The sequence below is a fragment of the Saccopteryx leptura genome, chromosome 1 (assembly GCF_036850995.1).
Source record: "Saccopteryx leptura isolate mSacLep1 chromosome 1, mSacLep1_pri_phased_curated, whole genome shotgun sequence".
Lineage (NCBI taxonomy): Eukaryota > Metazoa > Chordata > Mammalia > Chiroptera > Emballonuridae > Saccopteryx > Saccopteryx leptura.
The window spans coordinates 246326424-246351168 of NC_089503.1; the positions used below are offsets into that span (position 1 = coordinate 246326424).

At 51.9% G+C, this 24745-nt stretch overlaps 1 protein-coding gene across 4 annotated transcripts in view; it reads left to right on the top strand.

Moving 5' to 3' along the window:
* NFIC (nuclear factor I C) overlaps positions 1–24745 on the top strand; it is a 74778-nt gene that overhangs the window by 43356 nt on the left and 6677 nt on the right. For 2 of the 4 annotated variants that reach the window (XM_066343497.1, XM_066343488.1), the window contains exons 3-10: positions 2487–2558; positions 6739–6813; positions 7562–7685; positions 8300–8424; positions 14458–14583; positions 17814–17998; positions 18622–18769; positions 20889–20974. In XM_066343497.1, coding sequence (XP_066199594.1) covers positions 2487–2558; positions 6739–6813; positions 7562–7685; positions 8300–8424; positions 14458–14583; positions 17814–17998; positions 18622–18769; positions 20889–20974 — 941 coding nt within the window. The remainder of the gene's footprint in view (positions 1–2486; positions 2559–6738; positions 6814–7561; positions 7686–8299; positions 8425–14457; positions 14584–17813; positions 17999–18621; positions 18770–20888; positions 20975–24745) is intronic. The other 2 variants (XM_066343507.1, XM_066343514.1) reach the window with 2 other exon arrangements.

The following is a 24745-nucleotide window of genomic DNA, read 5'->3' on the forward strand; positions in this document are numbered from 1 at the left end:
CCCACGACCACACCTCCTTTGAGGATCCCAGACGGATGGGAATTCAAACATCTGATCCCAGAAGCCAGATGGCTCACGCACGCGCAGAGTGTTGGATGTCTGGCTGCCTGCCCAGGAGAATGAACGAAATACAGTTGACCCTTGAAAAACATGGGTTTGAACTCTGTGGATCCAGTTATACGCAGATTTTTTATTTTTATTTATTTATTTATTTTTTTAACAAAGCATTTCTTTTTTTTTTTTTAAGTAGGTTCCATGAACCTACTTTTTTTTTTAAATTTTTTTTAAATTTTATTTATTCATTTTTTTAGAGAGGAGAGAGGGAGAGAGAGAGGAGAGAGAGACGGGGGGAGGAGCTAGAAGCATCAACTCCCATATGTGCCTTGACCAGGCAAGCCCAGGGTTTCGAACCGGCGACCTCAGCATTTCCAGGTTGACGCTTTATCCACTGCGCCACTACAGGTCAGGCCTATACGCAGATTTTAAAAAAATAAATATTGTAAATGTATTTTCTCTTCCTTATGCTTTTTTGAATAACCTTTTTTTCTTTAGCTTACTTTATTGTAAGAATACAGTATATAATACATATAACATATAAAATTGTGTGTTATTGACTATTTACATTATCAGTAAATCTTCTGGTCAACAGTAGGCTATTAAGTTTTGAGGAAGTCAAATTATATAGGGTATTTTTTTTAAGTGAGAGGAGGGGAGATAAAGAGACAGATTCCCGCATGCCCCCTGACCGGGATCTACCTGGCAACCCCCATGAGGCCAATGCTGTGCCCGTCTGGGCCAAATTATATAAGGATTTCTAACAGAGCTCCTAATCTTCGTGTTATTCAAGGTTTAACTGTGACTCTCATAACAGAGCACAAGTGGCATGGGGTAGGAACCTTTTCATCATTCTAACCCTGCTTGCCTTCCCTATAAAATGGGTACAATAACAATGCCAGCTTTGTGAATAGCTTAAGGATTTAAGGGAACATATAAACTAGGAACAATAAGGTGTCATATCTGTGGTCATCTTAGGGACTTTAATGATAATACTAACAATGTGATGGACATTACCATGTAAGCCCAAGTGACTCATATTTATTATCTCCTTGTCAACTTCTGGCAACCCAGTCAGGCTTGGGTGATGCTCATACCCATTTGAAAGAGAATACTGCAGCTCATAACAGTTAAGTGACTTATTTGAGGTCACACAGCAATAACTCTCGCTCTGGGGCATGGCAGGTACAGGGGAGAGAGGCAGATTTTCTTTCTCTCTCTCTCTCTGGCATTTGATGGTGACCACCACCTTTCTGTTTGACCTGAAAGATAAACAGGTAGGTCCTGGCTTCTGTCTGGTCAGGCCTGGCCCTGTGCCCCATCAGCCTGGTCCTGGGTGGATGTGGAGGCTGCAGGGGAAGCTTGCATGATCACCCAACACCCAGGCCACTGGAACCAATAAAAGCTGAGCTCACTGTCTTATCTACTACACCCGTCTTCCAAGGAGCCTGATTATTTCTATTTTTATATTTATTTATTTTTGTGTGTGTGTGTGACAGAGACAGAGTGAGACTGAGAGAGGGACAGATAGGGACAGAGAACCAGGAAAGGAGAGAGATGAAAAGCATCAATTCTTCATTGTGGCTCCTTAGTTGTTCATGGATTGTTTTCTCATATGTGCTTTGACTGGGGGACTACAGCAGAGTGACCCCTTGCTCAGACAGAGACCTTGGGCTCAAGCCAGTGACCTTGGACTTCAAGCCAGCAACCATGGGGTCATGTCTATGATCACACACTCAAGCCAGCGACCCTGCACTCAAGGTGATGAGCCCATGCTCAACCTGGTGACCTTGGGGTTTCAAACCTGGGTCCTCAGTATCCCAGTCCAATGCTCTGTCTACTGCACCGCCACCTGGTCAGGCGAGCCTGATTATTTTTAGATAAGATGGATAGGTGGGTGCTGGGGCAGGAGGGAGCCCCCAAGCCAGGCAGGTGGGTGGGGGCATTGCAGCTACAGAGGAACACCCTTCCGCCCCCTCCTTGGGGGCCCTAATTAGCACCCCAAGGCCAAGCCCTCAGGACTTCAAAGGCAGAGGCCTAAGGGAAGGGGCCCAAGGGCTCAAGGACTCATCTTCCTGGCCCTCAGTTTCCCCATCTGTAAGATGGGAAGATAGCTACTACCTCCTGGGACTGAGGCAGGATTAAATGAGCTACCCTGTTTCACGGATGAGGGGACTGAGGCTCAGAGGGGAAGAGCTCTAACCCACAACTGAGCTAGCCCTTGCACATGGCTTCTCGCCCTGTGTGTGAGGCCACATTTCAGCCTGTGGGTACACGTGAGCCCCAGGGACCTGCACCTGGTATCTGCAGGTGACTGACTAGACATCCATGACTTTCTGGGGCAGCAGCCAAGGGAGGGGCCAAGCAGAGACCCCTAGGCCTTGCATGTGCAGGGGCCATCCTGTGTTACCAACTCTTGCCTTTCTTTGCAGATGCAGAACAGAGTGGCAGTCCCCGGACTGGGATGGGCTCTGATCAGGAGGATAGCAAGCCCATCACTCTGGGTGAGTCTGGGGAAGGCGAGGGGTAGAGTGCATGGCCCTGTCCCCATCTTTTATATGGGAGTCATTTTCTGACCACCCCTACCCGTTGTGTGCTCCGGTGGCTCTGTGTGTGTGCTTCACATATATGATGGTTCATTCCTCATAGCTATGCTATGGGGTAGCTGCTGTGTTGTTTTATTTTATATTTTTTTAAGTGAGAGGAGAGGAAATAGACTCCTGCATGCACCCTGACCAGGATCCATCCAGCAACCCCCATTTGGGGCCAGTGCTCGAATCAACTGAACTATCCTCAGCGCCTGAGGCCAACACTTGGACCAACTGAGCTATCCTCAGCCCATGGAGTCAACAGTCAAACCAATCGAGCCATTGGCTGCAGGAGGGGAAAAGAAAAAGGGGGAGAGAGAGGGGAAGAGAAGCAGATAGTCACTTCTCATGTGTTCCCTGACTGGGGATCAAACCCGGGATGGCCACACTCTGGGCCAGTGCCCTATCCACTGAGACAATCGGCCAGGGTCATTGCTTCATTTTTCAGATGAGGAAACTGAGGCTCAGACAGGTTAAGTAGCCACCCAGGGAGCATTTGGGCTCCAAGATTCTCATCCCACAAGAGAGGCCCTAAAGGGCTTTGCAGCCCCATGGGACATTTAACAATAAGTAGGATAAGTCAGTTCTATGTTGGGAGGTGGGAAGTGAGAATTTATCTGAAGCAGGACTAGGAGCAGAGCCCTAACGAATGGAAAGGATTTGGAAGCTGCTCTGCCCTGCCCTCTCCCCATCCCGACACCCTCAGTCTGTCCTTCCAAAAGTAGCCAAAAGGTGCCTGGGAGCACCTGAGTCAGGTTCCATCCCTCCTCTGCCCTAAGCCCTCCAGGGTATGTGGGGGGGGGCGGGGGGTATCGAAGTCTGTCCCATAAGATCCTGAATAACCTGCCCACCCTTCCCCTCCCTGCTCTCCCCTCTTCCCCACTCTCTCACTCTGCTCACGCCCTCTGTTCCAGCTACATGGGGCTCCTCTTTGTTCCTCCAACATGCCAGGCATGGTCCTGATTCAGGGCCTTTGCATGTGCTCTGATCTCTGCCTGGACAGCTATCTGCTCTCTCTCTCCAGATCTCCTAGGTCTCAGCTCAAATGCCCACTCCTCAGAGAGACCTTCCCTGAGCTCCTCAGCTCAAGCAGCCTCAGCCACTCTGGATTGATCACCTCCCTCTGTTGTATCTCCTTCAGAGAAAGTTGGTGATTGCATATGTTTGCTTATCTCCCCTACTGGAACATCACCTCCTCGAGGGCAGAGGTTTTTGTCTGTCTTGATTATTGTTGTATCCTCAGTGCCTAGAATAGAACCTGGTACACAGAGGTTGCTGAATAAATATTTGTAGAGAGAGAACAAGGAGGCAAGAAGCAGAGAGAATAGAAACTAGAGAATGGTACATCAGGGATAAGGAGGAGAGATGAAAAGGAAGGAACAGCCAGTGTGTGAGGGCATTCTGTTGGATGGACCGGCACAGCCATACCCAGGGAGGCTGGCTGGCTCCAGGAGGTTCACAGGCCCCCAGGCTGCTCCTTACTGGCCATCTGTGAGGAGTCCTCCTTGGCTTCCTGAGATCCCCGGAGCCTCCCTCTAAGCCAGATGTTCAAGGCAGACCGGGGCAGCTGTACTTGGTTGGCCTGGTCCTCTGAGGAGCTCCAGCGTCTAGTGGAGGAAATCACTTCCTCCCCACCCGCTAGGGAGTCCCCTGGAGATGGAGCTGGGCGAGTGCTGCACAAACAGGAAACCCCGGTGGGGGAGGGCAGAAGGGCGTGCTGACACCAGCTGGCCAGTTTGGTTGGCAGGAAGCAGCCTCAGCCGTTTGTCTGAACACTGGGGGTCCACTGCCCTGTATTCTCTGGGATATTGTGACCCTGTGCTTCCCAGCATGAGCCTGGAAGATAGTAAGTGCTCAATAAATGGTGGGCACAAAACTTATAACCTGGAAGGCTGGGGTTCCTGGCCTATCCAGGGTATTAGACAGTTAGAGCACCAAGGTGAGCTGCCTGCGGCTGGTGCTGCCCCCTGGGGGCCAAGAGAACTATTCTCAGCACATACAGTACACCCCCTAAAGCCTAGAGATTCAGGCCTGCCAGTCCATTGTCCTCTCTGACCACTCTCCCTGAGGCAGGGCTGGGAGCAGAACCTTGAAGAATGGAAAGGATTTGGAAAGTCCAGATCCAGCCCTGTTGGCCTCCAACTTGCCAAGCGTGTTCTAACCATAGGGCCTTTGCACAGGCTGTTCTTGCTGCCAGGAACTTTGTGGCCCCCAGGGAAATGGTGAAACATCACCTTTATGATCATCCTAATCAGAGTAACCAACACTAACAAGGTGGATACCCTATGCCACATGCTGTTCTTGGCACTTCCCAAATTTTAACTCCTGTATACCTATTATTCACTGGTAGGTACCCTGAGGTCTTGATAAAATGTAACCCTCTCAGAGAGACTTTCTCTGAGCTCTTTGTGTAAGATAGGTCCCAGTAAGCTCCCCCAACCTTGCCTGCTTTACCCCTGCCCGCCACACCTCACATTGGACTTTGTGATATTAAAAAATATTTTGTATTGTGATAAAAATATACTAAGATAAATTTTATCATTCTAACCATATTAAAATGTAAAATTCAGTGACATTAAGTACATTCACAATGTTGTGTAACCATCACCACTATCTAGTTCCAGAACATTCCATCACCCCAAAAGAAACCTCATTCCCCCTTAGTAGTCACTCCCCATACCGCTTCCCCAGCCCCTGGCAACCACAGACTAACTCTTGTCTCTGTGGATTTGCCTGTTCCGGACATTTCACATAAATGGAATCACACACAGTGTGGTCTTTTGTGTCTGGCTTCTCTCACTGAGCCTCATGTTTTCAAGGTCCATCCATGTTGTAGCGAGTGTTGGTGGCTTCATCCTTTTTTAGGATTGAAAAATATCCTATTGTCTGGATGAACCATATTGTGTTTATCCATTTATCCATCAGTGGACACAGGGTTGTCTCCAGTTTGGGCTGTCATGAATCATGCTGCTCTGAACATTTGTGTAAAAACCACCCCATCCTGGAGAGGAAAATCCATCTTCCTTTAACATTGGGTGGGAGTGGTTCTGAGGACACAGAATTTTAACTGCTGCCTATAGACTCTCCACTCAGCCTGTGATTCTGAGCGTTTTTGCTGGGCTGTGGTCTAGGCACTGGGGACAAATCAGGGCCTGGGCAGAGAAATCCCTGCCTTCATGGAGCTCCCAGTCTGGAAGAAGAAGAATACTAAACAACAGCATTGCCTGGAGTGATGATTGATGCAAAGAAAGCAAGCCTGGCCCTGGCAGGTTGGCTCAGTGGGTACAGTGTTGGCCTGGCATCCATCCAGGGTTTGATTCCCGGTCAGGGCACATGAGAGGCGACCATCTTCCTCTCTTCCCCTCCCTCTCCCCTTCTCTTTCCCTTCCCCTCTGGCAGCTAGTGGCTTGATTGGTTCAAGCATCCACCCCAGGCACTAAGGATAGCTCAGCTGACTCAAGCATGGGCCCAAGATAGGGGTTGCCAGGTGGATCCTGGTTGAGTAGCATGTGGGAGTCTGTCTCACTATCTCCCGTCCTCTCACTAAAGAAAGAAAGGAAAGAGAGAAAGAGAGAGAGGAGGAAGAAGGGAGGGAAGGGAGGAAGGGAAGGGAGGAAGGGAAGGGAAGAAGGGAGAGAGAAAGCCTGCCCCTCCTAGGTAGTTTGGATCCTATCTCACAACTGCCCAGACAACAGGGTATAATGGTTCCCATTTTCAAGATTAGGGAGCATGGAGGGGAAGGGATTTGCCTAAGATCACTACCAAATGGGCAGCTGAGTCAGGATTTGAACCCACGTCCAGCCTCTGCTTGCAGCCTGCTGCAGTTTGGGGAGCCCTGCATGAAGGTGAGGTTGGATCCGGGGCCCACCAGGTGAAGGGGAGACTGGCTGCAGATAGTAAGAAAAGAATGTCCATTCCTGCTGTGTAAGAGCAGAGGCACTCCCCCATCCGACTGGAAGGGCTTAGCTGGATAGCCCCACCACTGCAGGGGTGGAGGGGGTGACTCCCCAGGCTGGGTCCAGCCCCTGTTGTCTGGGAAGCGCGGGGGTGTCAACGAGGGAAACACCCGCGGACACCCATTCTCTTTCTGTTCCAGACACAACCGACTTCCAGGAGAGCTTCGTCACCTCCGGTGTGTTCAGTGTCACTGAGCTCATCCAAGTGTCCCGGAGTGAGTGTCCCCACCCACCCTGGGCGGGAAGCGGGGAGAAGGGAGGGGCTTGTACAGGGGAAGGGGCGTTGAAAAGTAGAACTGGCTTCAGGATGGACACTCCAAGAGGGAAAGGATCTCAGGGTGAGGGGGGAGGCAGGAACCCATCATCACCCTCTTTCCCCCTCATGCTCTCCAGACACCCCGTCACCAAGCCAAGGTTCCTAGGAAGGGCAATATCGAGGCCTTTCCCAGAGCCCAAAGTGAAGGTGGCATGCTCCTCCCCAAGAAATAGACCCCAAATACTGAGTGGAGAGGCTAAAGAACCTTATTCCCAGTAACCCTCCTTCCTGGAGCCTACCCCACCCTGTCCCAGGAGGGGGCCCTATTGGGCCCCAATCTCCCCGTTTTGCTTCCTGCCCCCCCCTTGTCTTCCCTTTGAACCTACTGGGGACTCACCCCCACTCCCTCAGGCACACCCATTTGAATCCCATCCCAGGGAGTTCTGCTTAACCCTGACCATCATCTTCCCATCCAGATCAGCCTCTGGGAGTGCTGGAAAGCTTGGGTTCCAGCTCTGGCTATGCCTCTGCTTTACAGCACTACCTTGGTCTTTCTTGATGGCCTTGGTCTTTTGATCCATTGAATAAAGCCAGTTTCAGCGAAATAAAGAACTGGGCCAATTTGGGAAGGGGGTCTCCCCACCCTCCAGGGCAAATTGCAACCCTGGACTTTGCCCCTTCCCTCATTATCTTGTCACTCTCTGCAGCACCTGTGGTGACTGGAACAGGACCCAACTTCTCCCTGGGGGAGCTGCAGGGGCACTTGGCATACGACCTGAATCCAGCCAGTACTGGCATGAGAAGAACGCTACCCAGCACTTCCTCCAGTGGGTACGTGCCTGGGTCCCCATCTCTGGGCATTTCACGACCCCCTGCCCTCCATCACCTGGCCCCAGCTGATTCATTCTTTTTCCTGGAATGCCTCTTTTCGTGGTCCACTTTGGGAAATGCCTACTCATCCTTCAAAACCCAGCCCCAAGTGCCTCTTTCCCCAGCTCTGACACCCCACTCTGGGCTTGTGTCCTATAGGCTCAGCCCTTGAAACTAACTCCATGAGAATGAAGACACCGATTCTTGCTGACATGTTTTGGGTCTATGAGCTGCTGGTCACCTTGTGCTTGCCTTTGTTTCCTTATCTGTAAAATGGGATCATAATCTTACTGTTTGAGGATTACAGTAGGCCAAGTGACCAGCCAGACCTCGGGGCTTTAGTCAGCACTATGCTAGTTTGCTGTGTGACTCCTGCTTCTGGACCTAGATGTCCCCCGTTCAAGCAATAGGCAGGTTGAAACAGGTGTTAACAGAACTGGCTGAAAGACTGCGGCTTCCATGACGTCTCGCGAGAGTACCCTTCTCGCCCCGCCTCCTAAAAACCGAAAGTTGGCAAAGCCTCCGCCTGCGTCTCCGTGGTAACCGGCCTGCCCTCTTCTTCCCTCCCCTCTTAGGAGCAAGCGGCACAAATCGGGTTCAATGGAGGAAGACGTGGACACGAGCCCCGGCGGCGATTACTACACCTCGCCCAACTCTCCCACGAGTAGTAGTCGAAACTGGACGGAGGACATGGAAGGAGGTGGGGCTGACAGTGGGAGTAGAGTAGGTTTACCGATCGGTGTGACGTGGCAGGACTACGTATTCCGGCAGGCATTGCGTGCGCACTAGGGAGCAGGAAGCAGGCCTGGATCCATGAGACCTCCTGGGAATTGTAGTCAGTCGGCTGCGCGGGCTGAAGTAAAAGTCCGGACTCAAGTTCCCGGAGCTTTTTGGTTCCGCTCAGGCGGGGAAGGGCGGAGTCTGGCCCGATTTTCCTGCCCTCTGCCGGTCAGGAGCCAGTGTGTGGGGTTCCTGATGTATAGACTGACTAAATAGTGATTCTAATCAACAGGGTGTTTCTTCCCGGGGTTTGCCACAGATTCATCGAGAGTCCTGAGATGTAGGATCCCTTCCCACCGGATTCCTCTGTGAAGTTCCTGTAGTTACAAGATTCCCGTCTTCTTGGGATTTTTCCCGTTTGATTCCAGTTCTGTAGGAGCCCCGTCTCTTTTTTCATAGTGCCTCTTGCAGCGGGATTTTGTTCTGTTGCTCTTCTATCTTCAGACCCAGATTCTTTTTCATGGGGTTCCTAGTGTATAGTGTCAGCAGTCCCATAGAGTTTCTTTTCTATTGAGCGCTAAGCTTTTGGGGGGGGGGTTGTTTACATATGGTCTCCCCAAGTGCTTTCTCCAAAGAGTTGTTCTTTTGGGTCCCCGTTTCCACCTCGGTTCTGATCTAAAGAATCCCTTTCGCCTTAAGGTTCTCTCCAGTGTGTCAGCATCTGTGACTCTCAGGAAATGGTGAGGAAAGTGTCCCACAGGCTTGTGTTACACTGGGGCAGTTGTCCCTGTTATTCCTCAGATTCTCAACAGGCTTGTGACCCCCAGTTTTAGAAGCTTCACTCTATCCAGTACCACTTTTCAAAGGTTCTCCCCATGGGATAGCCAGGAGTTATGCACATGGACTCTGAAGTCCACCAGTCCTTACAGCTCTCTGGTAACCCCATCTGAGTTTCAGTTTCCTCATCTGTGAAATTGGGATATTAATACCTGCAGTACCCAACCTTTAGGGTTGTTGTGGGGATTAAGTGAATTAATACATCTGATGTCCCTAGAACAGGCCTGGTACGTAATAAGCACCCATTAAACCTTAGAATTTGTTTTCTCCTCCCCTCCTTCTCTCTTCCTCCTCCCTATCCCTGGAGAGCCTGCTTTCTTATAAAGATCTGTCTGCACAAAGTGCCATACCTGCAGAATTCTTGAAAAGCAACATTACAATAAAGACTGTAGGTTCAGGCATCAAAGAGAACTGGGTTTGAATCCCAGCTCTGCCTTTGACACTCTCTGTGGGCTGTGTAACCTTAGGCAGGTAACAACTTATCTGAGCTTCAGTTTTCTCATTTCCTAAAATGGAAGTGATGAGATAACTCTTCTTTTAAAAAGTTGGAAGGAAAGAATGGTAGAATGTACATAGAGCAACTGTCAAGCACAGATAAATGCCCAGGAAGTAGGAAAATTTATTGTTACTCATGTCTTTATAAAATTCCTATCTCTTTTAAGTCTCTGACACATCTGGTTGTGACTTGTGAAGTCCTAAGGGTCCTCCCTCTTCCATGGTGTGGGCTCCAAGAGCAGGTACCTAACTCTGGGAGAACCTGTCTCTGTATCTGGTAGGCTCTAATTTATGGGCCAAGTAGTCTCTATGGTTCTGTATCTCTGGGTTCCCTGTCTCTGTCAGATTTGTCTCCATGAAGACCCTGTATTCAACAGGATTTAAGTTTGTACAAAACAGAAAAGACAGTGTATTTCTCTTACAAGTAAATGTTCAGCTATCAGCAGCCCTGGGAAATGTGATGTGAGGGACTTAGGCTCCTGCCTTATACTCCGCTGAAAGAGATTTTCATTTCTACCTCATGGTCCGAGACAACTGCTGGAGCTCCAGCCATCATGTCTGTATTCCAGCCAGCAGGAAGGAATGAGGGTCAAGACTGGGTATGTTCTCTACCTTTAAGAATAATTCTCAGAAGATGCACTTATCTCTTCTGTTTCTCTATAACCCCTAGTTAGTCATGTGGCCATACTCGGCTACAAGGTGCACTGGGAACTGTAGTCTTATTTGGGGCAATTATGTGCTCATCTCAAATTTAAGAGTTCTGTTACTAGGGAAGAAGGGTAGAGCAGATATTGGGAGACTTCGGCCCTGTCATTTACTGATTGAGAACTCAAAAGCACTTCTCATTAGTGCTGGGATTGAAGAGACTGTCTGCATATAAGTATATGCTATTTAGAGCTGAAAGACACAGCCTGTAGTATAGCCACAGCAGCCCTGAGAGAGAAAATTATAGCTTTAAATTTATTGATTAGGAAACAAGCAAGGTCAGTAATAAAGAACCTAGCTTTCAATTCAGGAAGCTTAAAAAAGAAAAAGTTTTAGCCTGACCAGGCCATGGTGCAGTGGATAGAGTGTCAGCTTGGGATGTTGAGGACCCAGGTTTGAAGCCCAAAGGTCACTGACTTGAGCAAGAGGTCATTTGCTCTGCTGGAGCCCCGTGGTCAAGGCACATATGAGAAAGCAATCAATGAACAACTAAGATGCCAGAACAAAGAATTGAATTAATACTTCTCATCTCTCTGCCTTCCTGTCTGTCTGTCCGTCTCTCTCTCTCCCTTTCTATCTCACGCTTGCTTAAAAAAAAAAAAAGACGTTTTAAAAGCAGGTAAATGTTAGAGGAGTGGCTTAGTCTAACTTTCCAGCCCTGAGAATGGAGTGGCACCCATGGAGGAACAAGGAGGAAACCAGCTTCTGTTGTGTGATGGAGAATTATGGAGCTAGAAGGGAAGGTCACAGGGGGTCTGTCCCCGTCTAGCTCCCATTGGTTGCCTCCAGTGATGGCAAACTCACTCCCTTCTATGGGAACCTCAGTAAAAACACCTACTGTATGCCAGTTGCTGCCCTGCAGGTGCCCACAGCCCATATGTCCTCCACCCTCTGCTCCACTTTCTCCTTCTCCTGGCTTCTTCCAGCTTCCTGTTTAGACAGCCCCAATTAGCTGCTCATTTAGGGGATTAAGCTGATTGGAGCACTCTCTCCCTTCTTCTGTTCTGGCTGCCTAAGGCTGTGCTCAGCTAACCTCCAACCCCTGGCAGCCATACCCTGTTGCTTGGGAGAGTCAGAGGTCTAGGGGGATAATGCCACCCCTACTCAGGCAAGACATCCTGCAGCCACGTCTTTGAGGCCCACTAGCCAGCCTCTAAACCATTGCTCTGTCCACATCTGGACCAGGAGTGCCCTTTTTCCTCCTGGCCACCTCTTCCTGAGGCCTTCCATGATTACCCATCCAAGTGGGGCAGAAAGAGCACACCCTCTGCTCAGCTCCCAGGGTGCTTTGTTTTTGCTGCTTCTGTGGCCCTTCTGGAGACATAGGCCCTTCAAATAGGCAGTTATTATCATGGTGAAACAAGCAAACTCTCCCCCTCCCAGGTCTCTCCTCTACCTCCTGGGTGGCAGAGAGTGGCCTGTGGAGTTAGAGTTAGATTTGAATCCCAGCTTTACCACTTGTTGACTCTGTGGTCTTGGGAAAGTGACTTGTGCCATCAAGCCTCAGTCACTACATCTGTGAAATGGGGGTGACTCATCTAAGCTCTGAATGGGATCATTGTGAGGATGACGTGAGGGCAGGTTCAGAGTGCTCTGCCCAAGACCTTGTAAAGGGTCCTCAGCCAGAGTGACTCTGCCCCCAGGAGATACTAGGCAGTGTCTGGGGACATCTGTGGTTGTCTCTGGTGTCCACAGTGCCAAGGTGGAGGCCTTCCTGTGTAATAAATACTCACTGAATGATGGCTGGTCTCAGCAGAACCAAGCACTCTGTTCACCACATACTCTCATTGACCACCCTATTCTGGGGCCCTGGAGATCCAGCAGTCAGCTAGAGTAGGATTCCTCCACAGCCTTTGGCTTGCCCCTCAACCTGCTTCTCTTATATCACACTTGGATAACCCACAGTGGAGCTGGCATTCCAGTGGGGCTTGGCCTTGTTTGTTCTACAGATGGATGCTCAGATGGGCAACACACAGGCCTGCCTATTCATTGACAAGTATGTGTTTCAGTGGGAACAGACAGGCATGTGTATATCTTCGATGAGGGTATAAAGGATGCTCAGATGGGGACTTGTAGATGTGTGTGTTGAGAGAAAGATGGCTGCTCAGATGGGGGATATTACAGGCTAAATGGAGAGGCAGGAGCTTAGATAGAGGACACATAGCATGTGTTAACTGGCAGCAGTGGCTCAAATGGGGTATTGCAGGCCTGTTTGCTGAACAAATGGGGGATATCCCAGTGCAGGGGTGCAGGCTCAGGGCCCTCCAGAGCCTGCTCAGGAGCACGAAGGATTATTCTTGCAGTCTTGTGGCACCTGCCAGCCCCCCCCCCATGCTCTGCCCTGCTCCCAAAGGCCCCATCTCAGGAAGTTGGGGGGGGGGGCAGGAGGCAGGTCCACAACAGGCTATTTCCATCCAGGACAGGCTGTTCTAGGAAATCCTCCTAAGTGAGCGCCTGGTTCTGCTGCAGCCCTGAACCAGCAGAAAACCTGCCACCGCTCCTGCACATTCACACACACACACACACACACACACACACACACACACAGTCTTCAGGGCCAGCCTCCTCTCTTGCCGACAGCCCTCTATGAAACCAGCTCCTCCTGTTCCCTGGAAAAACCCTGGCCTGGCTCCCAAGGCCCTGCTGTCCCACAGGCAGCAGGGTTTGTAACAGCAAAAGCAGTAGCCATCAGGGGGCCTGGTTCCCAGGAAACCACAAGGTAAATGGTACAACAGCATGGTGGGTGGGACAGGGCTGGGGAACATGAACAGATGCCCACCCATAGAACCATGGGAAGGAGATCCCGGAAACAGTGACATTGTGCTTCGGAGGAGAACAGAGGTTCTAACTGAGGTGACTCTACCCACAGGGGACAATGGCCATGGCTAGAGACGTATGGGGTTGGAGGAGGACTGCTGACATTGAGTGGGTGGGACCAGGGTGCTTACTTAGCACCCCACAGTGCCCAGGACAGTCCTGATATCAACAGTGCTGAGAAGTTCCTGAAGCAGGGGTCCTTGTGCTAGGTTGCAGGAAAGTCAAACCTCATCATGGTCTCAACAGATGTATTTCACCCTAAAATAAGTTTTAAAAATAATTTCTAAACACATATTTCTGGGCCCCACTTCTTTGAGATCCTAATTCCAGGAATGGGGCCAGGCCCAGGACTTTGTATTTTTTCAGGCACACCATCATCCTTAGCACTCACATTCGAAGGATGGCAGAGGTGGGTGTTCAGGGAAGAAGGCAAGGGGCATTTACAGGCAGGGCTAATGTGTGCCTAGCCCTGCTGTGGTACATCCTCTGTATCATGATGACAGCAGCTCCTTCCTGAGGCAGTGTTTGGTCTGTGCCAGGGTCTCCATGGATTCTACATGTGTCTGTTTTATACCATTAATTCGTTCATTTATTGAGAAGGTGGGAGGGGCTGAACTATCAGGATTCCTGAGGGCCAGGGCAGGGGAGGTAGTGAGGCCCCATCTTCAGAGGAATGACAGCAAGTAATTCTAGCAGGTAGGTGTGCACCAGGCCCTGGTCTAATGGCTTCATGTGTTGTATTTCATTTAATTCTTGCAATGACCCTGCAAAGAGGGTTCTCTTCCTTCCCCTGTAAGGATGAGGTAGTGCAAGCACAGTGGCTCAGGTGCTTGTCTATGTTTTAGCTCGCCAGGGTCTGACCCTCCTGTATGCACACCCTGCTGACTTCTCCAAGGCTCTGGCATCCCCTGGGAGAACCTAGCTCTGGAGAGAGAAAGGTGGGGGACCAGGTTGGGCCATCAGGAGCCTGTGTTGGCATCAAGGCCGTGGACCCTGGGCAGCTCCCTTCTCAGGTCTGAGTCTCAGTTTGCTCCACCTGTAAATTAGACCCACAGGCTGCCAGGGGAAAGGGGCAGGGGCTCGGGTCGGGAGGATGGGATCCTGGGCATGGACCCACCCTGCCTGTAGCCCTTTGACCCTCTGGCCTTTTCCCACACAGGCATCTCGTCCCCGGTGAAGAAAACAGAGATGGACAAGTCACCTTTCAACAGCCCATCTCCCCAGGACTCGCCGCGCCTCTCCAGCTTTACCCAGCACCACCGGCCCGTCATAGCCGTGCACAGTGGTGAGCACCATGGGCCACAAGTGGGGAGGTGTGGCTGGGTACTCTTTTCTGTCCCTTTGAGGCCAAAGAAGTCCCACCGGCTGTCTGAGAATGAGTCCTATTGCATAGTCTCTCTGCCAGGCAAGAAACCCTGGCGGTGCCATGGTGGAGAGCGCCTGGGCCTGACTTTTTCTTTGGACTTCAGTTTTCCCTTTTGCATGAGGAGGCACAGCCTGTGGTGTGCCCCTCAATCTGCTTCCCTTATGTCTCATTCAAATAAACAAGCCACAGCCTGACCGGTGGTGGCGCAGTGGATAGAGCATTGACCTGGGACACTTGAGGTCTCAGGTTTGAAACCCCGAGGTCACTGGCTTGAGCATGGGATCATCAACATGATCCCATGGCCCTGATTTGAGCCCAAAGGTTGCTGGATTGAGCAAGGGGTCATTGGCTCCACTGGAGCCCCCTAGTCAAGGCACATATGAGAAGCAATCAATGAGTAACTAAAGTAATCCAACTACAAGTTGATGCTTCTCATCTCTCCCTGTCTGTCTGTCTCTTTATGTGTGTGTGTCTCTCTTTCTCACTAAAAAACAAAAACAAAAAAAACAACGAACCCACAGACAGATGACAGTGTTGGGTGGTTGCAGAAGGAGGTAGATACACCTGGCACATAGCCAGACATACATAGGGCACGCGGGTAAAATGGGCACTCCCGGCCACACAGACAGTAATTGCCACATTAAGAGGGAGACAAAACTCCAGCAACCACAGAGTGTAAGTTGAGCCAGGCACTCTGCACTAGGCCCTCGCTAATGTTACCTGTTAATTGGGGCTCCCCCCCCCCAGGGCTGTCCTTAGGACTGAATGACTTAAATTGTGGTAATATCACCTGTTACCCCATTATTCTGTTGATAATGACTTGGTTCCATACAAGGGCAGACATACATACGGGGAGACAGGCAGAAGTCAACACAGCACAGTAGTTTAGATCAGCGGCTGGCAAACCATGGCCCTCAGAGCCTCTTCTTATAAAGAAAGTTTTATTGACCCATAGCCATAGCTTTTAGGTCAAGTGGTGGCTTTCAGGCTGTGGCAGAGTTCAGTATCTATAACAGAGAACGTGTGGCCCAAAGAGCTAAAAGTATTTACTATCTGGCCAGACGATGGAGAAGGAGAGGAAGGGCGGGTGACAGTAAACGGGCACAGGGCTTCTTTTAGGGATGGTAAGAATGTTCTGGAATTAGAGAATAAATATACTAAAAGTCATTTAATTATTTAGAAAAAGAAAAAAATCAGATACCATAATGAAATATTTGGTTATAAAAAGGAGTGAAGCACTGATACTCGCTACAACATGGATGAACCTTGAAACCATGCCACTGAGTGAGAGAACCAGACACAAAGTCCACAGTGTGATTCCATATGCAAGATGTCCAGAACAGGCGGATAGATGCACAGAGACAGGACGTGGTTGCCAGGGGTGGGGGTGGCTGCTGATGGAATGGGGCTTCTTTTGATGATGGTGAAAATTTTCCAAGAGAGGTTGTTGTGATGGTTGCACAGCTCTGTGAATGTGCTAAAAACCATTAAATTATATACAGGGGTATATTTTATGTAAGGAGGTGGGCAAACGTAGGCTTACAGTTCATGTGGAAAAAAATACTCAGATTATGATTATAACAGTGGCTTTATTAACTCAAAAGAATGTCACAATGGCACAGTGTACTAAGTACAACCTCGTAAATACTCAGATTGCTGGCCCTCATAATTTACACATTCTTGTAGTATTTAAAAATCAGTAAACAAACCTGAATTTTAGTCACCTGCTCAGGTTAGCCCCACTGCCTCCTAAGGTGGTTGAATTCAAACCTACTTTTGCCCACCCCTGTATACTATGTAAATTATATCTCAATTTTTAAAAATATTGACCACCCAGCTCTTTACAGAAAATGCTAGCCAAGCCCAAGGTTAGGGTGTGGGCCATGGGGCCAGAAGACCTAGGTTCCAACCCTGGGTCTGCCATCTGCTTGCTCTGTGGTGTGGAGCAGGTGACAAAATCTTTGAGAGCAACCATGTCATTCTCTGTTTTAAAAAAGCCCTGGCCCTAGCTGTTTGGCTCAGTGGTAGAGCATCGGCCCAGTGTGTGAAAGTCCCAGGTTCAATTCCCGGCAAGGGCACACAGTAGAGGCGCCCATCTGCTTCTTCACCCTTTCCCCTCTCCTTTCTCTCTATCACTCTCTTCCTCTCCCACAGACAAGGCTTCATTTGAGCAAAAATTGGCCCAGGCACTGAGGATGGCTCCATGGCCTCTGCCTTAGGCACTAGAATGGCTCCAGTTGCAACAGAGCAATGCCCCAGATGGTCAGAGCATCACCCCCTGGTGGGCTTTCCGGGTGGATCCTGGTCGGGCATATGTGGGAGTCTCTCTCTCTACCTCCCTGCTTCTCTCTTCAGGAAAAAGAAAAAAAAACAGCCCTGGCCCTGGCTGATTAGCTCAGTTGTAGAGCATCAGCCAGGGGCATGTGGAAGTCCCAGATTTGATTGCTGCTCAGGGCATACAGGAGAAACGCCCATCTGCTTCCCCCCCCTCCCCCCCTCTTTTCTCTCTTTTCTCTCTCTCTCTCTCTCTCTCTCTTCTCCCTTCCTGCAGCCGTGGCTTGATTAGAGCAAGTTGCCCCCAGGTGCTGAGGATGACTCCATAGCCTCTGCCTCAGGAGCTTAGAGCTTGGTTGTTAAGCAATAGAGCAACGCCCCAGATGGGCAGAGCATCGCCCCATAGTGGGCATGCCGGGTGGATCCCGGTTGAGGCACATGCGGGAGTCTGCCTCTGCCACCCTTCCTCTCACTAAATAAAAAATATATATTAAAAGAAACAAACAGCCTGGCTGGTTGGCATCAGCCTAGCACTGAGGATAGCTTGGTTGGTCCAAGTATCAGCCTTAGACAGGGTTGCCAGGTGGATCCTGATTGGGGTGCATGTGGGAGTCTGTCTCTCTATTTCCCCTCCTCTCACTTAAAAAAAAAGCAAAAACAGGGATGATATCAGAACCCTGAGGGTTTTTCATGAAAGTCAATAAGTTTGAGCATGTGAATGACAACAGGGCCTGGCTATAACAGGCACTGCTGGGTCCTGCTGCTGTCATTATTGTCAAATGCACCGAGATACAGTTGCAACCTGCAAGTGCATTCACAGGGAGAAAACAGACTTCCCAGAGCCCTCCAGTAACTACTCCTTTCTATCTCTGCAGGGATCGCCCGGAGCCCTCACCCATCCTCGGCCCTGCACTTCCCCACCACCTCCATCCTGCCCCAGACGGCCTCCACCTACTTCCCTCACACAGCCATCCGCTACCCACCTCACCTCAACCCCCAGGACCCACTCAAAGATCTCGTCTCACTGGCCTGTGACCCGGCCAGCCAGCAACCTGGACCGGTGAGTTTGGGGGGTACAGAGTTCCGCTCCTGCACGGGGCTCCAGGTGGCCTCCTGGGGCCTGGGCTTCTCAGGGCTTTCTGGCATGCATCCTCTATTTGAAATGGGTTTATGAAGGCGGAGGTCAACGGTTTTCATCTGGAGCACTTGGAACGGGGCTGGTGCAGAATTTGGGCTTTTCAGATGTTAGGATTGACAGCATGTATTTTATGAAATGCTTTGAAATCAAACATGGTCCTGTGGTTGCAGCTTAGGCCCACTTTTGCCAAACTTCCACCAAAAGCTTTTGGTGTTCAGAGCTTTCCAGACTTTGAAACTGCTGGCAAGGCGGTGGATGGCTCAATCGTGTTAGTGAATGAGGAAAGCATATGGACCACCCATAAGGTTGACCCATGTTGTTTAAGACCCGGCTGCATCTTGTGGAAGGAAACCAAGTGGGTATAAAGTGGCTTAAGGAGGAGACGAAGGGAGTGCAGTCTCAGGATGCTGGAGGCCCACTGGGCCTGTGGTACCCACCAAATTCATCCAGCCATGCCAACCTCATCCCCCAGCAGGACCGTGGACAGCAGCCCAAGGCAGAGGGGGTGCGGCCACCTTAACCACCTGTCTCTCTGTTCCCCTCAGTTAAATGGAAGTGGTCAGCTCAAAATGTCCAGTCACTGCCTTTCTGCTCAGATGCTGGCACCCCCACCCCCTGGGCTGCCGAGGCTGGCGCTTCCCCCTGCCACCAAACCCACCTCCGAGGGAGGAAGCACGTCACCGACCTCGCCCTGTAAGCACTCGGGAAGCGGTGCCTGTGGCAGGGCGGGCATCCCCAAGGGGCCCCCTCCACTCCCCTCCCCGACTGCTGGCCTTGGGGTCTCAGGCCCATTCTGGCAGGCACTGGCAAGTTCCGTGGGTCCCCAGATAGAGGCCTAGGGGAGGCCACAGGGGCAGGCCCACATGGGGCCAGGACAGCCTTAGGGGGCAGCAGGGGCAAGTTTGTAGTCTTCCCCAATTGGCCAAGTGGCCTGGGGTCCCATGTGCTCACTCCAGACCCCTAAGCCCTCCTCTATGCAGCAAGCAGCTTACAAGAGAAGATCTCTAACTGGTAGCCCGAGGGCCAGACCTGGCTCCCAGCTGCCCTTTATGAAAATGAGACTGTTGTTGTGTTGAAATCAGGACATTTCACATAAGAACTCCAGAGTTTTAAATTCTTGGGGAAAAGCGACTACAACAGACCCTGTTCCTGCCAGTGACCAGGGCTGAGCCATACCTGTAGATGGGACAGTTCCCACTTGACCCCCCAGAATGCCCTGCGTGAGCCTTGCCTTCTAGAACTTTCCATTCTTGAAGGGGTCCAGGTGGTAGTCTGGCAGAAACCCCTAGATTGGTCTCTTCACCTTCTAGAACTTTTCTGTCTCTGGTTATGGCTGCAGATTACAGTTCACTGGCCCTATATGCTCTCCCCCCATCTGGGTCGGAGTTAGGCTTGGAAGCCACTTCCAGGTTCACTGTCCTGGGGTCTGCCCATCAATGGATTCTGAGCCCAGACTCTCCCTGGACCCCAGAGTTGGCTTGGGTGGGCCGTCCACATTTTTCCAGGCTGCTTTGCTTGGGGTCACCGATCCCACCATCCTCCCAGTGCCCAGAACATCTGCCCTTCCCCCTCTGGCTGAACAGTCCCAGCTGGGCAGTCTTAGAGCCCCCAGGCTTCTTCTCAACGTCTCATTCCACCCCTCACCTCCTTTTTGAGTGTCATTCTCTCTCTCTTCATTGCTCCTTAAATGAGATTTCTCTCCCCACCCAAGCCAGAGGGGCCAGCAGTTTGATCTGGACCCTGTGGGCCTCCTTCCTTGCATGCAGCACCCCCTGACCCCAGCATCCACTGCCTTTCAAGACCCAGGGGAGCCTCAGGTACAGATGGGCTTTGTCTGAACACCACATGCAGTGCGGGACGCTGGGTTCGAATTCTGCCTCTGCAACTCACTCCCTGTGTGACCTTGGGCAAATGTCCTCCCCTCTCTGAGCCTCAGTTTTCTCAGCTGCAAAATGGGACAGTCACAATACCAGACTTGTAGGACAGTAGAGAATGAGTCAGTGAAATAGATCGGGGAGCACATTTATTGTGACAGGCACAGAGTAGTCAGTGTGTGGTCATGGTGATACCAGCTACCCGCTTTCTTATCTGTGAAATGGGGAAAATAATTATGTTGGTTTCATTAAGGCCACTGAGGGTTAAATTGAATTATGCCCAGTGCCTGGCATACAATAGACACTTAAGGATGCAGAATAAATATGGATTCCCTTGTCTTCCCAGCACCAGGTTCTTAACTACAAGTTTAGCCTGCTTTCTCCCATAGCCCCCTGAGCCTCACTGCTTACCATTTACCTTCACCCCAACCAAGATCACACAGGGACCCTCCACCACTCCAATCCCAGCCTGTCTGAGGCCCCTGACCCATGGCGGCACCCAGCCATGAATTATTCACTTGCCCACAAAATGTGATGGGCGAAATTAAAATACAAATACATACATATATGTGGCTGCATATACCCAGTCTTCCCCATGCCTCTGCAGGAGGAAAATTAATAAATAAAATAGCCTCAATAATTGATGGCACCCCGCGCGGGATGCAGGCTGCCGTTGCAGGATGGACCAGGCAGTGGAACACCCTGAATAATTCATAGGCATTTTCTGAATTATGAATCTTTCATCCTGCGCCTTCACTCCCAGCAGACACCCCTCCCGAGTGACCCTGGGGTCCTGCAACTGTGGGCTTTTCTGGGTTCCCGGATTGGCCAAGGGAGGGCACTGGGTACTCTGTGACCCTGGGCAGCAGCCACCCTCTCTGGGTGCTCCCGTGTGGCCCCTTTCGCTAATGGGCTCTCGGTCTCTCTCCTCCCTGCAGCCTACTCTACGCCCGGCACGTCCCCTGCAAACCGTTCCTTTGTGGGATTAGGACCAAGGGATCCAGCGGGCATTTATCAGGCACAGGTAGGGGCCAAGAGGCCGGCTGGTGGCGGGGAGGGAGGGCCAGGGCAAAGGGGCCAGCCTGGGTGTAAAGGGAGAGGCCAGCCTGCTGGGTCCCATGCCACACACCCAGCCCCCCTCCCTGTCATACCCATGGCATAGTGGCCATTAAGCATGGCAGAGGGACCAGCCTCCCAATACCCTTTCAGGGCCTTAAGTATGGCTGTAGCCCCAGACCCTGCTTGCAGCTTGCTTGTGGGAGACCCTCAAGGGCTATTGCAACCGCAGGCCCATTTGTACAGATGGGGAGACTGAGGCCCACAGAGGTGAGGGGATTTGCCCAGGATCACACAGCACAGCAGCCCAGGCTTTCAACCCCCCCCCCCTCATTTCTTCCATGTATCAGCCAGAGGGACCATGGGGGTGGAGGACTCCAGGACGCCAGGGACAGGTGGGAAAACTGAGGTAGCCTGTACTAAGTGATGGGGCCTCCCAGGAAAGCGTGCACACCCCCACCTCAGGCTACAGCCTGTGAGGCAGGGAAGTTGGCAGCAGGGGCAGAGTCAGCAGCTGAGTGTGCACCAGGGTGTGGAAGGAAGACAAGCTGAGCGCACCAGGAGGCTCAGCGAGGAGGAGCAAGTTGCCTGAGACTGCACAGTGGTGGAGGACAGAGCCTCGATGGACCCAGAGCTAGGACTGGCTCCCAGCATCTGGTGGAATGGGAAGTGGCCTTAGCCCCCCTGACCCAGCCCTCGGGTTAGGGTTCAAGTCTGTGCTGTGTGCAGGCCAGAAGTGTGTTAGCAGATGTTGTCCGAGGCTGGTGGCTAGACCCCAGAACCCAAATTCCCGGTGCATGTTGGGAAGATTACAGACTGTAAAATAGACCAAGGACAGCAGTAACTTCCACAGGGCCCCTGTGGCCCAGATGCACAGAGCAACCCACCCAGGGCTCCCCAACAGCTCTGAATCACCAGAGCCACGGAGCATGGAGATAGACCCTCCAGCCACTGTGAGAGAGTCCCTTGCAACAGAGTCCACTGGCAGGGATGGGGAGGAGATGGAGAGGTAGCCACATCTCCCATTCTCAGCTGAGATCAGAGTCAGCCATGATGACCAGGCCTAAGGAGCTGCCTGCCATGCAGCCTAGCGTCCTGGGGACCGTCCGGGGCTGGCCTGGTTACAGCTCAAGGGGTAGAATGTGTGGGAAGGACCTGACCGTCCCCCTCCCCACTGCTCAGGTCCTCACACCCAGCCCTACTTTGCCCACTCTGAACCTCTGTCTCTCCTGACCGTGGGCACCTCCAGGGGAGCCTCTGAAGGGCATGGAGTGTTAGGGGACCAGTTTCATCCAGAAAGGGCACCGAAAGGCCAAGGCAACCCAAACCCTCCTATTAAGCTTTCAGCTTTGCAGAACCCTAGCCGGAGTCCAGACAGAGGACTCACTTGGTAAGGGTCACCCAGAAAGCTGAGGCAACCCCAGGACTCTGCACTTTGGGTTGGGCCCCCCATAGCCACCTTCTCTAAGTCCCAGCAGTGTGGATGCCCCGCCCCTCCAGTGCTCAGGGGGCCAGGCGTCTCCTCTCTTCCACCCCACCCCACATCCCTCCCCACGGGAGGCTGGGAACGTCCTGATTGCTTCAGAAACCAAATAAAAACAACAGGGAAGGGGCCCTGTCTGCCTAACCCTTCCCCAGCCACCCTCCACCTCACCTCCTCCATTATCAATCTCTACATGAGAGGGCCACCGCAAATGGACAGCCTGAAGGGGAGGGAAACCGAGGCAGGCAAGGACAGGCACCTTTGCTTCTACATGCTTCTCGTTGTCCTCTCTTGGTCAGGGAGATGATGAGGAGCCAGAGAGGGTGGGACAGGGTTGGTGAAGCTCCAAGGAGGAGGCCTTCAGGGTGCTGCCTGGGTGGAGAGGGTTTGGATCCCAGTAGCAAAGGCTGGCGAGGCAGAGAAGGATAAGGGTGTCTAGACCAGGACTCATCACTAACAAAGGCTGGAGGTGATGCAGAAATAGCTGGAATGTGGAAAACTTTGCGCGCTTTGGCTGGGGGCTGGGGGGAGCCAAGGAAGGGTTTAGAGTGAGGGAGGGGCACGCACAGTCAGGTCTGGAAATTGGAAAGAATTTTCTGGGACTGGTGTTGTGGGGAACAGGGAGGCATGGAAGTGAGATGACAGATTGATGAGAGACTCCCAAGAAAGCCTGGGTCATGGGGAAGGCAAGACCCCAATCTGGGTGAACAGGAAGGGCAGTCCTGGAGGGCTCCCCACCGGCACCAAGCTGGCTAAACCCTGGGTCACTGGACTAAGGTTACCCCAACCCCCAGGTGGGGTCATATCCTCCCTTCCCTCACAGAAGGGAAGGAAGGGGGGAGGAGGAAGCTGTAAGACCTGACTCCCTCAGAGCCCCCGCACAATGGCCTCAGAGCTTAGAGGCCTCTGGTTTCTGGCCCAGTCAGCATTTCTGCCTCCGCCTTCATTATTCCTGGCGGGTTTGCTTTCCTCTGCCCCACCACCCCAGCCTGCTGTGGCTTCTCTCCCTCCCCACGAACCCCCCTTCTGTCTTCTACTTCCACCTCCTTCCCTCCCCCAGCAATGCCCCCTCCCCTTGATCAATATTTCCTCTCTTCACAGTATCCCTCCCCCTGATCAATATCCCCTCCCCCAAGCAGTGCCCTGTCCCCCTGATCAATATTTCCTCCCCCATCAGGGCCCCCTCCCCTTGATTAATACTCCCTCCATTGGTCCCCTTCCTCTGATCAATATACCCTCCCTCTATTGGTCCCCTCCCCTGATCAATATTTCCTCCCCCAAGAGTGCCCCCTCCTTTTGATCAATATCCCCTCCCTCCATCGGTGCCTCCTCCTGAACAATGTCCATTGATCTCCACCTGGCCAATTACCCACCTTCTCTATACCCCCCATTCCCCATCCTTCACCATCAATCCCCAAGTCCTGAGCCTTTTATCACTTTGGCCCCCTGAGGAGGTTCCAAGGCCTCTGACACCACGCCCCCTCCACTGTGTGATGGGATACCCCCAGGCCAAGCATTTTACACCAGACCTTTCTGTTCAGGAACCCATGAGACCCCTTCAGCAGATGAGTAAACAAAGGGTCAGAGGGGTTAAGCCACCACATCTCAAAACCACATTGGTGGCTCCTGCCGACCCAGGGGCTTGCCAGAGCCCAGACCTCACCCCTGGCACTACACTGCCTCAGTCTCCCTCTCAGCTGAGGGGGAGGATGTTGAATTGAGGGTGCCGCCCCCCGTTACTGGGGCCAGAGAAGGGCAGCTGGCCTAGAAGGGGAGGAAGGAAGGAGGGAGGAAGGGCCAAAGGGAGGCCAGCCACCACTGGAGAGGGCCACACCCAGAGTCTGTCTGGTTGCCAGGGGAAACCAGACATGAGGTAATGGCCAAGATGAACTTGAACTTGGTTGGAGGTGGGGGGCTGGGAACCACAGCGCCAGTTTGATGGGATGGCCCAGCCACTGCAGGACAGTTTGGTTGAAGGCTGGAGGGATTGCAGTTGATTTACAGCAGGGGTGGGAGACCACACTGCCCTGCCCTCAGGGAGGGGGTAGTGGTCCCTGGCCCACCTTACACTGGCAGGTTGCGTTTCCAGGGGGTTGCTCTGTACAGCCGCTTCCCTGTGGAGACGGATACCAGAGCTGTCCAGTGCAAGCCTGGCCTCCCCTCCGGGAGCCTCCGTCTCCCACTTTGCAAAATGGGAGTCTTAACTTCCTGGAGGGCCAGACTAAGGGGTCAGTCCTTGGCAAAGCACAAATCAAG